At 52.9% G+C, this 14,353-nt stretch overlaps 1 protein-coding gene across 2 annotated transcripts in view; it reads left to right on the forward strand.

Annotated features, from left to right (window-relative positions):
- The window catches only part of CD9 (CD9 molecule), a 35,844-nt gene extending 23,310 nt beyond the window's left edge, over positions 1-12,534 (forward strand). Inside the window, exons 2-9 of one of the 2 annotated variants that reach the window (XM_089920175.1) lie at positions 1,324-1,429; positions 7,489-7,586; positions 7,766-7,837; positions 8,183-8,257; positions 9,867-9,965; positions 10,087-10,176; positions 10,797-10,880; positions 12,018-12,534. In XM_089920175.1, coding sequence (XP_089776301.1) covers positions 1,324-1,429; positions 7,489-7,586; positions 7,766-7,837; positions 8,183-8,257; positions 9,867-9,965; positions 10,087-10,176; positions 10,797-10,880; positions 12,018-12,083 — 690 coding nt within the window. In that variant the 3' untranslated portion in view covers positions 12,084-12,534. The remainder of the gene's footprint in view (positions 1-1,323; positions 1,430-7,488; positions 7,587-7,765; positions 7,838-8,182; positions 8,258-9,866; positions 9,966-10,086; positions 10,177-10,796; positions 10,881-12,017) is intronic. The other variant, XM_022577364.3, reaches the window with a different exon arrangement.
- Positions 12,535-14,353: the final 1,819 nt, after the last annotated feature.

Consider the following 14,353-nt stretch of genomic DNA (forward strand, 5'->3'; position numbering starts at 1 on the left):
GTCTCCACTCTCCACCCAGCACGCCCAAACCCGCTGCAAAGTCATGGGAAAAGGAGAGAAGCAGAGACAGAGAAGAGGGCTGTCTATACTGCAGGCTGTCCTGGCCCTTGGGGCAAAGAACCCAGCTCCCTGAGGAGGAGGGTTCTGACACAGGGTGCCTCTGTTGAGGAGGGTGGGCCAGCGAAACCTAGGGCTGGGCATTGGCCCTGAGCCCACACACCCTCATCCAGCCGGCCACCACCCACAGCCTGTGAGTCACCCCAGCAAGCCCTGGTACAGGCCAGCAGCAGTGGGGAGGGGAGCTCAGCTGGCCTGGCGGGGCTTGGCAGGGGGCCTCCTCCCTGGCATCAAGTTCAGCAGTGCCTGACGGGCCAGGATTGATGCCGCAGTCTTTCCTTACTGGGAGAGTCTGCCCTTTAGGGTCCAGTATCTCAACTTGCCCACCTATGAAATAGGATTTTCACTAAATTATAGGATCGGACAATCCTCTGGAGATTTCTTGTCTAATGTTTACAAGGATCACCCGTAAGTAAATGTCCACCTAAGCCTGGAGTCGGGTGGGTCAGCTTGTTAGGCTTCCCTGTGTGAAGAGAGAGGCGCCAGCTGTGGGTAGGTTTCACTGAGCAGCATGGTTTAGTCCAGAATCACAGCTGCCCTCACAGCCCAGGGAGGTACCTACGCGTTGGGCGATGTTTTTTCTTTTTTTTTTATTGTCTGGTATATATACAGAGGAGTGCAGAAAACACAAACAGTGTGAAGGATAATTATGAAGTGAATATCCAGGCCACTACCACCCAAGTCAAAGCTAGAATATCGCCAGTGCCCTAGACCCGCCTTCCCCACCCCCCCCACCTCCGTTCTGTTCCCTCATCAGAAACCCCGCCCTCCCTACAGGCCACCACTCACTCGACTTTATGATCATCACTTCCTTCTTTTTCTGTTATGATATACACGCCCTCCTAAACAAGAGTTTTTACCTGTATGGAATCGTATTGTACATGTCCGGTGCTTTTTACTTCTTCTGATTAACATCGTGAGATGCACTCGTAGCATTGCACAAACTGTGGCTGGTTCATTTTCACGGCTGTATAATATTCTGTTGTCCACGAGGTATCCATCCCCGTACTGCTGGTAGATAATTGTTTATTCCCAACTGGCTGGTATTTTTAGCAAATGGCTCGATCCCCTTCCCACACCCCCACCTGGCTGCTGCTACTTCCAGGTGCCCGGTGAGGGGCAGAGGCCAAGGGCAGCTCACCTGAGATAGGGCACCACGCTGTTCCTGACAGCCAGGCTCACGCCGATGTCCCGTGTGTCTTGCAGCTTGCCGGGATCGCGGTTCTTGCCATCGGACTATGGCTCCGATTCGACTCGCAGACCAAGAGCATCTTCGAGCAAGAGAATAATAATAACTCCAGCTTCTACACAGGTGAGTGGGGGACCTTGCTGTTCCCTCCAGCTATGGAGAGTCCATGTTGATCCAAGGACTTGGGCTGGGGAGGACTTTTGCTCCAGCTGCATTGCCAGTCGGGTCCTTTTCCAGCTGGGCTTTTGTGTAGTTGTGCCCACGCATTTGCATTTAACTGATGTGGTGTCTTTTTCCAAGCTGACCGAGCCTGGCATTGGGACCATTCTCTGATGTGAAGTCAGCTCCGCCAAAGCTGCTGCCACCCTGGAGGGTTTCAGAACCTCTGTTCTTGTCTCTGAACTTCTCTCTGAATTTTATGTCTAAGAAGCCTGGATCATTTCTTTAATTTAAAAAACTTTGTCCTGCGGACCCACAGAGCCAGGGGAAGGAGAGGGAGCCTCTCCCCCACGGTTCAGATAGGGGCTCAGAGACCCAGAGGACCTGCCTCCTGGATAACATTCAGATTAATACGAGAGACTAGAAGAGACACCAGCCCCTCAGACCCCTGCGCTGGGGCACAGGCCATGCATGTTAAGTCTTATCTGTTTTCTAAAGTGATTTTGTTTTAGGGCAAAGGCTTCCAGTTTGAAGATAAATAGATTTAGCAGGTTTCTTTCTGCACACGGGTCCTTTGGCATCTTTTTCTAGCATCGTTCTGTCACTTTCACCAGCATATTGCCGTGTAAGCATCTCTAACAGAAGTGGGAGGGCCGGGGCCTGTCTGAGGCAGTTCCCTGGTTTCTGAGTCAGCTCACAGACCCTCTCGGCTCTCCCCTCGCCTGGTTGGGGGATAGAAAACACTTCATTTGCAAGAAACAAAAGCAGCCCCCTATTTTTAGGAGGATGCTGTCATGTCATCAGGCTCAAAGTGTAAGTTTGGTCACTTCCTTTCCACCCACCAAAGAAGTTATTTTTAAAAAAAGACGGAGCAAACAGTCTGAAGAGTGTTATCACCCAGACCTTCAGGAAGAACGCGGTGGCCAGTGGTGCATGACCCCCTCCCGCCTCCCAGGGCCAGCCTCCAGCTGGTGGCCCCGCAGGCACCTGGGTCTGGGGATGGTTTCCCTGCCTTCATCTCTTTTTGGTGGTGCTGTTAGTTGGGGCTTTTTAGGGAGTGTCTCCCAATTGTCAGAAAGAAAGTAAGGGAAAGAAAAGCACAGCATACTTTTTTTTAAAACTACACACACATGCTCTTCCCTGGTGGCGCAGTGGTTAAGAATCCACATGCCAATGCAGGGAACACGGGTTCGAGCCCTGGTCTGGGAAGATCCCACATGCTGCGGAGCAACTAAGCCCGTGAGCCACAACTACTGAGCCACATGCCACAACTAGCCCGCACGCCTAGACCCTGTGCTCCGCAACAAGAGAAGCCACCGCAATGAGAAGCCCGCGCACCGCAACGAAGAGTAGCCCTCGCTCCCCGCAACTAGAGAAAGCCTGTGCACAGCAACAAAGACCCAATGCAGCCAAATATAAATAAATAAAGTTAAAAAAAAAAAAGTACATTGAAAACTACACACACAGGGTTTTTAGGGAGCAGGTTTCCATAGGGCCCTGACTTGTTTTAACTACAGCATTCTTTTGTGAGGTTTTTGGCAGCCTCGGCAGGCCTGGAATGCCACTCTGTGAGCTGGGGCAGTGGGACTGCAGGGTAGGGGCAGGGGCTGAGGACGGGCCTTGAGCTCTCCATGTCACGTCACAACAGGGAGCTGGGGACCCTCCGCAGGGAGAGCAGATCCGGGAGCAGGCGTGTGCAAGCAGGTGGCATTGTCCTAGAGCGAGTCCCCGGCCTCCCCATGCTCTGCGGGTGCCTGACTCCATACCTCTGGTCGCTTCCAACGACCAGTTTCTGTTTTGTTATCTAGGACTCTGGCTCATTCTGTGTATTTTTTTTTTTTATTGGAGTATAGTTGATTTACAATGTTGTGTTAGTTTCAGGTGTACAGCAAAGTGAGTCAGTTATACATATATTCACTCTTTTTTATTTTTTTGGCCTCGTGGCTTATGGGCTCTTAGTTCCCCGACCAGGGATTGAACCTGGGCCCTCAGCAGTGAAAGCATGGAGTACCAACCACTGGCTGGACCGCCAGGGAAGTCCCTCCCTAGGCCTTTTGACTTTGCCCCAATTGTGGTTGGAGGAGACAGGCCCCCGGCACCAGCAGCCCAGCAGGTGACAGGTAGGAAAGTCAGGCAGGTGGCAGGAGAGTGACAAGCATACAGCCAGAGGGGCCAAGCCTGCCTCCAGGAATCTCCCAGGACTCAGATTCCCTGGTCATTGTGGCGTCCTTCTGATGGCCCGTGGTCCTACCTGAGGTGGCCAGGAGCTGGTCCGAAGGCACATCCCAAAGAGACACAGCAAAACCCCTACTGAGGGACAAGTGGCCACTGCCCGCTGAGCTCTCATAGACAGAGACAAACCCTCTGCACTGGACCCCCTTCCTGGGAAAGGGCTCAGCTTTGAAGACTTCATTCTGCTGGCAGAAGCCCAGGGCTTGGAGGGTGATGCAAGTGACATCACATAGAACACAGTCAGCGACTGACCACTTGGGCCTGGCTGGGCCCCGCGGTTCGCTGAGTGCTTTGGGCAACTGAATAATTGTCATAGCCGGGCAAAGGGCCAAGGAGGCTTCGTTCTCTGTGTCCCCTTCCCCCTCGGGCTGTGACATCAGCCTTTGCATTGACCCACAGCCCCTCTTCCAGCAGAGGGTGCCAGCTCCATCCCGGCTGCTCTTCCTGACATCATGGGGTGACCGTCCCTTGCACTTGGGTACAAACCATCTGCAGGGCAACCCACAGGCCAGCCTGGCCGTGCAGCTGACCCTTCAGGAAACCTGAAGGACCCAGGGGTGTCTTTTCTCCAGCGGGGCCACAGCTTTCAAGGTAGAGAACAAATGCATAATCAGGCAGAGAGGCGAGGGAAGCAACTTTGCAACGTTCAGAACAGCCTCTAGCGGATCCAGAACGGCTGACAGCCTCATATGGGCCTTCTCTCCAGTTCGGGCCCTGGAGATTCAGGCCGTCAACAGTATCCATAATCCCAGGCTGCAAACGAATTGGGGAGCTTCTTCTTCTCGGTCCCAGCCCAGCAGCCCTTCTTCAGTCCTTGGTCCAGCCATCAGTGGGATGGACAGGGACGGGGAGAGAGCCATCGGGGAGCAGACTTAGGGTTCCTCGGAACCCCTGCTTGACTTATTTGGAGACAGTAAACTGTTCTCAGCAAGTGGAGGCCAGAGGCTCGGCCAGAGTTTGTTCTGCACACGAACGTGTGGGGAGCAGTGTTTGCAAGATGGGATGGGGGTGATGACGGGAGGCTGACGTGTCCCCTGCCTTCCCCAGGCCGGGAGCCCCGATCAACAGGTGGAAAAGAAGGCTTTTGTGTAAAGGACACGGCAGATGCTACTGCTCCACTAGAAGCTTTTTTTTTTTGGACTAGGCCTGTAATGTCAGCCTGAAGAAAGCAGAACAAACAGCCCTTAAGCAAGTGAATACAGTAAAATCCCAGAGAAGGCTCCGTGACAAATAACTTTTTCCATGAGTCAGACTGAAAGCTAGCATCCACTTGTTTTATAAAGGGGAATGCTTTGTCATTTATCACCGTCAGCCCCTGCTCACAAGCTCGGGGTGTAGACCAGGCGGAGCCTGTGCAAGGGGAAGCCCTCACCCTGCAGTGGACGGAAGGCTTCTGGGGTTGCTACTCATAGCTGAGCCGCCCTATGGCTTGACGGCTGCCGTCCAAAATCCCCATAAACAGCCACCAGGGAATTGCTCATCTTCATCCCCCGCTGGATGGAGAGGGTGAAGCCAAGACACCCCAGATCTAACAGCTGTCCGAGCAAGATTGAATATTTAATATTAACCGACAGGCCCATTAGGAGAATGTTCTCTCTGCGTGGGAAATGCGTTTTCCTTTAGTGGCTCTCTGTTGCCGCCACCCTGACTCCTCTGCCTTCTGCCAGGGTCGCCCGGCCAGGCTGGGATCTGGACGGAAAGAGAGCACGTCTGTGGATCATCCCCACTCAACCCTGCAATGGAGGTCAAAGGAGGGACCTCATCCTTTGTTGTCTTGCCCCAGTGGGGAGAGATGAGGAGACGGGGAGAAACAGGGGCAGTGTTACCGCTCACTGGGGTCCCCAAGTCAGAGCCCAGACCCGAAAGCGCTGCCCCTTCTCCTGCAGTGCCCCTGTGTGGGCAGGGCGGACCTGCCTCCCCAAGTCCAGCCTGTGGCCCCATGGAGTGGACGACCTAGGAGGATGGGACTTGACTCCAAGACAAGCTGCATTTGTCCCCTTGCCCAGTCTGGGCCGGGCGTGCACGGGAACAATACCCATATTCATCGGGGTTTGCCAGCAAGGCCACGTGACTTGACATCACGACAGATGTGGGGAGGGGACGGGCAGAGGACAAACGCTCCCTTGTGTGCGCCCCTCGCTGTGCTGCCCGGGAGTCTCAGCCACGGGCCACTGCGAGGTTTGCTGTCTACACAGCTCCAGCCTGGGAGGAGGGTACGGATGTGGGACGGTGAAATCACTGTGACACCTGCCGGGGTTCTCGTCGCAGCGTCCTGTTGTGTATTGTGGGGAAGCATGCCTACTTTAGGGAGGTCTCCCTGCTCCCAGCGAGGGGACAGCAGGGAGAGAGCAACACGTCTGTGAAATTCGGCATCACAATCGTGATTATTCACAATTGTCGTCCATCCTTCGTATTGTGAGATTGACAGTAGCTGACTGTACGTCAACTATACCTTAATAAAATATTCAGATTTTTAAAGTTAAAGTTAGAAAGATTAGCAGTAGCCAGCACTTGTGGACATTTGGAGCATATGGCCTAATCCTCACAGCAATCCTTGCAGTGGGCATTTTTCCTGTCCCCAGTTTGCAGATGGAAGACAGTTACACAGAGAGATAAGTGGCCTTCCCAGGGTCACAGAGCTGGCTTTCAAACCCAGGCATTTGGGGCTCTCGACGTGTGACAGGAGGCCCCTCCCAGCAGTGGACAGATGCCAGGGAGGCCTAGGACTTCTTTGCCAGTTTTCCCGGGGCCGCTGGGGGGTGGCGGAGGGAACCGGGGAAGGGGGTGGTCACTGCAGGTCAGCTGTGCTTCTCAAGAATATAACTGAACGATGGGCCCCTCTGGGCATTCCCTGGGGGAGTGTGGAATGACTAGGGCTGGGGCTGTGTCCCACTGTGTCCCTCTGTCCCAGGCCAGAGTTGTGGAACTCACAGCCCTTCACCACCCCTTCTGCACTGGACACCCCAACTGAGTGCTTAGAAACCTTGTCACTCACCTTCCCTCTAGCAAGGAGGATCCTTTCCACTCTTAACCTGGTGTAACTGAATTGCAGCTGTAAGATCTCACTGGTGTGCTATAACGGATCTTTTGAAATTTTCTAGCAACCAACTCCTCATTTTACTGTTAAGGAAATAAGGAAATTGTGATCTTACCCAAGGTCACACAGCAGTTAGTAGCAGAGTTGGGACCAGAACAAGGGTCTTCTGACACCCAGGCTGTTCTTTGCACTAGAGCAGGGTTCTCGTGCCCTCGGACGTTGCTAACTGTGCAGGCCTGGCTGCCACCAGGCAGCAGGGCGGGAAGGCATCCCCTCTGGGAATATGGCAGAGCTGGCCCGCCCAGAGCGTGGGTGTCTGCGTGTGCACAGCCCCTTCCTGCTGAAGCCTTGCTCTCCTCGCCTCTTGTGTCAGGTAGAGGCCAGCAGGGGGTTTGTCAGAGCCTCAGGAAGTTAGCCCAAGTTTGGAGAGTCTAATTTAACTAGCGGGAGTGGGTCCATCCAGCTGGAGACGGATGCAGACTGGACCGGTCCGTCCTGAGTAGAATCTGGGGCTCCCGTGGATGTTCTGTGTCCTAGGGCGGGGGCAGTGGGCACCTTCCAGGAGGGCTGAGGGTAAGGTGGGAATGGGGGCTTGATGGGTGGGTGTCAGAAGAGAGACAGGTGGGAGGAGGCTGTTTGGGCCTCTTGTGCCCTTGACGGGGGCAGTAAGGATGCAGAGAGGGAACGAGATCAGGAAGCACCTACACGTCCCCACTAACAGCTCCTTGTCCTGTCCTCTGCCCTGTGCCCTCAGGAGTTTACATTCTGATTGGAGCCGGCGCCCTCATGATGCTGGTGGGTTTCCTGGGCTGCTGTGGGGCTGTGCAGGAGTCCCAGTGCATGCTGGGATTGGTGAGTGTCCCCTCTGTGCCCACAGCCCCTGGTGTCCCAGGGTGCCCACCCGAGATCCCACAGCCCAGGGGGCGAGACGGGGCAGAGCGGGTGCCTATCTCCTTGCCCCCATCCCCGGCCCCGGGATGACACGCTGCCTCTCTTCCTTTCTGGAGCCTCTGTCTTATCACTTCCCTTAGGCAACTAAATGCCAGGACTTTGTTTTTCCCTTTGTCGAGGACCACGTTTGCTTTTTTTCCCTGAATCCACAGGTACCTTCGCCTCCCTTTCTTGTTTCAAAATTTGTTACAATTTTCCTCAAACTCCGGATTGTATTCACCTCCTTCTTTCCTCAAATCTCTGTGGTTTTTGTGAGCAGGTAAAGGTGTTTTATCGCTGATTCTTCGTTGACACCTTAGAAATATCAGTTCTGGGGTCTGTGCCACTCTCTCCTCCTGCGGCTTTCCCCTCCTGGCCTTGGCAGAGCGCTGGTAGTTCTGTAGACCCCCTCCCGTCCCTTCCAGGCATCCCTTCCCGCCCCCAGAGGCCAGGTCCCCAGATGCTTGTTCCGGCCGGCCAGCTGGGACTGTGCCTCACTCCAGCCCTTTCCCTTCCAGTTCTTTGGCTTCCTCTTGGTGATATTTGCCATTGAAATAGCTGCGGCCATCTGGGGATATTCCCACAAGGATGAGGTAGGTTTTCCCTGTAAGGTCTCTTGGGAGTTGGGGGATGGGGTGATGGCGGTGGAAGGGTGTCCCAGCTGGTCCCTTGCTTCGGCCTTTGGCCTTCAGCCATCAGACGTGCCTCTGAGGGGAGCTCCCCAGGGAAGGGAATGCGAGTGTTCACGCTACCCTGGGCGGGTGGGTGCCGGCCACTGCTTCCCGTGCCCTGGACGGCGCTGGCATGGAGTGGGTGTTCGGGCAGTATTGTTGGGTCAGTGTGTCTGCCCCTCACACCTCAGCAGCCCTCCCCTCAACTTCTCTGGAACACGACTTAGAGAAATATGGCTTCGTCTGGCCCGGACCCACCACACACACACCCCGGTCCCTCCCCTCGTCTCTAAATCAGTGCCACCACCAGCCAAGGGCTGTACCCCGCTCTCTGGGGGGTCCAGAGATGCGTGGGTGGTGGTCCCCACTTCAAGGAGCTTTGACACCTAGTGTGGGAGAAAGACATGCATTTGACTCGTGTCACAGAAGCCATTTATAATCAGAAGCCCCGTGGGATTTGAAAGCCGGCGTGGGGAAGGGGACTCTCTTCTGGCTTCACGGAGAGAGAGGGGTGTTGACCTAAAGCCGGAAGGAGAGAGAGGATTTCAGGAGGAAAGCTGGTGGAGGCTGGACCTTCCCGGCAAAGAAAGGGTCTGAGCACAGCTGAGGGTGGGCTCAGTGGGGGTCCAGGGTGGGCTGCATCAGAACAGTGTTTCAGGAAGGGCTGTCTTGTCATGTTTAGCAGGAGGGGCCAAAGAAGAGAGACCCTGGATACAGGCTTTTTTTTTTTTTTTTTTTTTTTTGCGGTACGTGGGCCTCTCACCGTTGTGGCCTCTCCCGCTGCGGGGCACAGGCTCCGGACGCGCAGGCTCAGCGGCCATGGCTCACGGGCCCAGCCGCTCCGCGGCATGTGGGATCTTCCCGGACCGGGGCACGAACCCGTGTCCCCTGCATCGGCAGGCGGACCCCCAACCACTGAGCCACCAGGGAAGCCCTACAGGCATTCTTAAACCCGGATGCACCCGGTGCAGAAGCATAACACTACTTCCTTCGTATTATAAAACAATAGCTCGCCCTTCTCCCCTGTTTGCACCAGACACTGTGCTACAGGCTTAATGCAATATCCTTTAAATCCTCGCCATAACCTCTGAGGTGGGGACTATTATGATCTCCATTCTACGTACGCAGAAGCTCATGTACAGAGAGGTTTGGTAATTTGCCAAAAGTCACCCAGTCTGTGAGTGAAGGAAAGAAGATGGAAGCCTGAAAAACTAGCCGAATCAGGAGTAGGCTTTTTGTTTTTAGTTCCTTAGATTGAGGCAATTTAATTTTGTTTCTAGGTAGACAGGAAAGAGCCAAGTGGGGCTGAAGGGACCAACCAAAGGTGCAAAAAGAAGGGGAAATGGCTGGAGCGGTTCCTAGAGGATGTGGGAGGAGATGAGGGGGGACCCCGGAGGCCCCGAGGCGGGGAGGTCTTAGTCCAGTGGCTTGTCCGCTCTGGGAACTTGTGGCTGCACGTGAACAAGACAGAACAGGTGACGTTCGTTCATAAAGTAGCCATCTCTGCTCCTCTCTTGTCTGTGCATCCCAGGTGATCAAGGAAGTCCAGGAATTTTACAGGGACACCTACAACAAGCTGAAAAACAAGGACGAGCCCCAGCGGGAGACGCTGAAAGCCATCCACTACGCGGTACACCGGCTTCGCTAAGACGCTGCCCTTCTCCTTGCCTTTCTTCAGAACTTGTGTGCATCTCTATTTCAGTCCTCTTTATTTATCTCTCCCACCCCCATCCCTGTCCTTCCCTCTGCAGCTGGACTGCTGCGGTTTGGCTGGGGGAGTAGAACAATTTATCTCAGACATCTGCCCCAAAAAGGACATACTCGACAACCTCACGACGAAGGTAAGCTTACGCGCAAGACCCTTGTGCCCGGCCCAGCTGCTCTGGGCAAATCCTGCCAAAGTGGACTTGCATTCAGCTCCCTTGATCTGGGAGGACAGCATCCCAGTGCTTCCTAAACACCTCTTCCCCCTGGGAAGAACCCAAGGTGGCCATCTCCTTTCTCCCCTGCCCTGGGCCTCTGTTTCCTCAAGGGCAGCAAAACGAAGGCCAGGGAAATAACAAAGTGCTCTAGCTCCCTGCAACGACTGGGCCCTCCAGCCGCCATGCACGGGCGATGCTCCCAGGCCTGGACTCCTGCTTTATAGACTTGTGAGCAGCTCATGGTTGTGAGCTAGAGCAAATGTCCAAACTTCAGAATAATAGGAGGTAACCCTATGGCCACATAAGACATGGACCCCAAAGCAAGGGCTCATCCCTCTTCCCTCCCGGATTTCTTGCCCAAATTTTGGGGACCCACCTCCCATCTCTCTCCTGGTTCTCCTTTCCATCCACCAGCCAGTCCCCAGCCCTTGTTCTGGGACCACTAGCGCTTCGGGTATGAGCTGGGTGCCGTGGTGGGGTAGGGGAGAGCCTGGAGCAGGACCGTGTGTGACCTGGGTCTTGGTTTGCCCCCCCCCAAGTCCTGCCCTGAGGCCATCGAAGAGGTCTTCCAAAACAAATTCCACATCATTGGCGCCGTGGGCATCGGGATTGCAGTGGTGATGGTGAGTGCCGGGGGGCATCGGAGGGAATCTAAGTAGTTAAGATTGATTAAGCCCTTCCTCTGGCCAGGCACTGTTTTAGCTAATCAACTAATTTATCAACTGATTTAAGCCTCGCCGTATCCACGAAGTGGGAACTGTTCGTATTCCCATTTTACAGACTCGGGCCCGGAGAGACAGAGAGGTTGAGTACATTGATCAAAGTCTCTGAGGTCAGGAGTGAAGCATCTGGGATTTGAACTCACTGTGTCTCCAGAATCCATTCCCATAACCATTAAGGTGCAGGGATAAATGTAAGGTGATTCCACTGTGTCTGGTCCACGGACCACACTTGGAACAGCAAGGATGTAGATCACCCAGACCTGTTAGTGATCCCGGGATAATCTTAAGAACATGTTTTCACCGTGCACCTGCTTTTCTTTGCCCCACGAAAGTAGTTCAGTAAAAGCAACATGGATGTGAACTGTCTCACCTCCCACTGTGGTCAGAAAGACACCCCAAGGTGGAAAACCAGGAGGAGACTGAAAGCTTCCAACAATCTACTCTCATGTCAGGAGCCCCCAGAAGCCACCAGGGGCCAACCAGCTTCCCTGGGGTCACCCGTCTTCCCCCACAAGGGAGTGATGAGACTCTGTAGGGGACCCAGCCTTCCTCTGCCCCTTGCAAAGACTCCCCCAGAGAGAGAATCGCTTCCCGTCTTAGTGGTAATTGACACCCCTCCTCTGCATCTAGGAAAGGCTTGAAGCAGCTTTCAGTAAAAGGCATGACAATACCTTTAAAACTAGAATAGAAAACACAGACGTACGCAAAGAGGGAAGTGAAAGTATTGGCCTGGAGACACTATGGGAATAGCTGGCGTTGGAGCATTCAATTTAAGGATGCTCACCTTGAGAGTTCCCAGGGAGCTGGCTTGTGCGGCCTGCAGCGGCCGACGGCTGCAGACCCAGAATCCCCCTGGTCAGCATTCCCTCCACTGTCTTACTTAACATTTCTCCTGCTTCACACCCTTTACCTCATTTGGCCTCGTGGGCACCTTCTCCTTGTCATTTGTAGCGGCCGGCATGTCTCCTGTCTTCCCCTCTCCCTCCGCCTTCCCGCAGCAAAGCCACACAATTGCTCACACCCCTTCCTGTCTTCCAGGTATTTGGCATGGTCTTCAGCATGGTCCTGTGCTGTGCCATCCGCAGGAACCGAGAGATGGTCTAGAGTCAGCGCTGCGGCCGCGAGCAGGGAAGTTCGCCCCTGAAGACTGTTGGTTATTTTCTCGGGGTTCTGTGTTTTTGTGTGTGTGTGTGTGTGGTTTTGTTTGTTTGTTTTTCTTTGCCACTAACTTTAGTATTCATTCTGCATTTCTAAAGAAAAAAGTTATTCTACGTTTGTGTTTTTAAATGCTTTACTCAATCTTGATATTCGTAGTTAAGGGATTTGGGTTTGCTCTGGTTTATATTTTTTTTGGTCATTTGTTTTTGCTTATTATGTTAAGCAGAAATATCCTGCATTGAAAGGTACTATATTTGCTAGGCTCTAGGCAGAAGATATTGTATATAAGGAGATGTGTGTGTGTGTCTTTAAATAGATGAAAAATGTCTGTCAAGTTTAATCAGGTTGTAACTTATGTTAAAGACAATTTGATACATAATAAAAGATGATGACAGCATCCCAAGCTGGTTCTGGGGTTTTGCTTCCCTACATTTTTTTTAGAGCTGCTTATTTTTGCAAATGTTTTTCAGCTGCTCTTTGCTCTGTGCGTACATGAGAAGTAGGTGGGAAGGTTGGTCTCCCTACTTTACTAGTGAAGAAATCAGGGCATGGAGGGATGAAGGGATTTTGATCCAAGATCTCACCGTTGTTCACACATCAACACTGGAGCCTAGCCCGGGACTCTTTCTTGCAGCAATGTGATGTGTCTTGAGGATACAGTAGTAAACATGAGGTCCCCGGTGGCCCAGACTTTCTGTTTTATTCCCTGCTACACCCTCAGCACCTAGCACCTATTGCCTAGTGCATGGTAGGTACTCAGGATTTGTTGACTGAGTAAATGAGGGTATACTCGTCGGGGTTTAAACAGAAGCAGAATATTAAATAACTTTTTTTACAGGGATCTGACCTTACACAATCGCTGGAGCTGGTTAAGCAGTCTCTATAAGACTATGATCTTTGCTTCCGACGTTGGAACTTGACGCCCACAGGCAGAGAGTCAGGGAGGACAGTTTGATGTAACGTGGGCGAGATCGAGAATGTGGAGCCCACGAGGACAGACAAATTCGCGTCTGTTCTTGTTCTTGATGATGGTGGCGTGGGTCCTGCAGAGGCGAGGACCCGACGCGGTGGACCCGAACACACACCGGCTGGGATGTGGAGAACCTGAGTAAGCCAGCAAAGCGGCAGCCATCTGTGTGAGCTGCGGAATGCCTGCTGCTCCATTTCCACCTCCGGTTGTGCTCCACTCTAACCAGAAAGGAGGAGGAAGAGGCATGCTGGGGGATGTCAGTCACCCTCACCAAGCCACCGTGCGGGAGACAGCCTTCACTCAGAAAGCCTAAAATCTAGTGAGCGGTTCAGAGCATCAAGCCAGCAATTACGACGGAGTGAGATGAGCACCACAAGAGGGGAAGTACAGAAGCGCAGCAAACCTGTTTTTATCTTCCACTCCTTGATTCAGTCTGGGCTCTTTCTCCACATTAAAAAAAGAGAGAGAGAACGAAAATGGCCCTGAACGCCATTACATTAAAAAATCAGAACACCAATGTTCACAGCAGCGTTATTCACGAGAGGCAAAAGGTGAAAACCACCCAAAAATGTCCATCAGCAGGTGAAGGGATAAACAAAATGTGGTAGATCCATACAACAGAATACAGTAAGCCCCCTACATACGAACCTTCGAGTTGCAAACTTTCAAAGATGCCAGCGGGCCTTCGCATGTCCAGTCACCTAAGTTAGTTCTCGTGTCTGGCGCACCTTGTCACGGGCGTGCATCCTCTACAGGTGGTTGCGCTTTTGTGTACTTTGTACGGTACTGTATAGAGTATAGTAGTATAGTATTTTTATTTCAAGCCCAGGATGTCCGGAAGCAAGTGTAAAAGCAGCGGTATGTAGCCGATTGTGTTAGTTGGGTACCTCGGCTAACTTTGTTGGACATACGAACAAATTGGACTTACAAACGTCATCTCGGAAAGGAACTCGTTTGTATGTAGGGGACTTACTGTATGGTTTCGCCTCAAGAAGAAATGAAATTCCAACACATGCTGCAACACGGATGAGCCTTGAAGACATTATGCCAAGCAAAATAAGCCAGACAGAAAAGAACAAATACTGGACGATCCCAGTTATGTGAGGTGCCTAGAATAGGCAGATTCAGAGAGACAGTAGGTAGATTGGAGGTGGCCAGGGGCTGGGGCGAGGAGAATGGGGAGTTGCCGTATAATGGGTGCAGAGTTTCCGTTCGGGATACAGAAAAAGGCGTGGAAGTAGGTAGT

Source organism: Delphinapterus leucas, chromosome 11, assembly GCF_059928025.1.
Source record: "Delphinapterus leucas isolate spDelLeu-1000000601 "Yukka" chromosome 11, BTC_Dleu_Yukka2, whole genome shotgun sequence".
Lineage (NCBI taxonomy): Eukaryota > Metazoa > Chordata > Mammalia > Artiodactyla > Monodontidae > Delphinapterus > Delphinapterus leucas.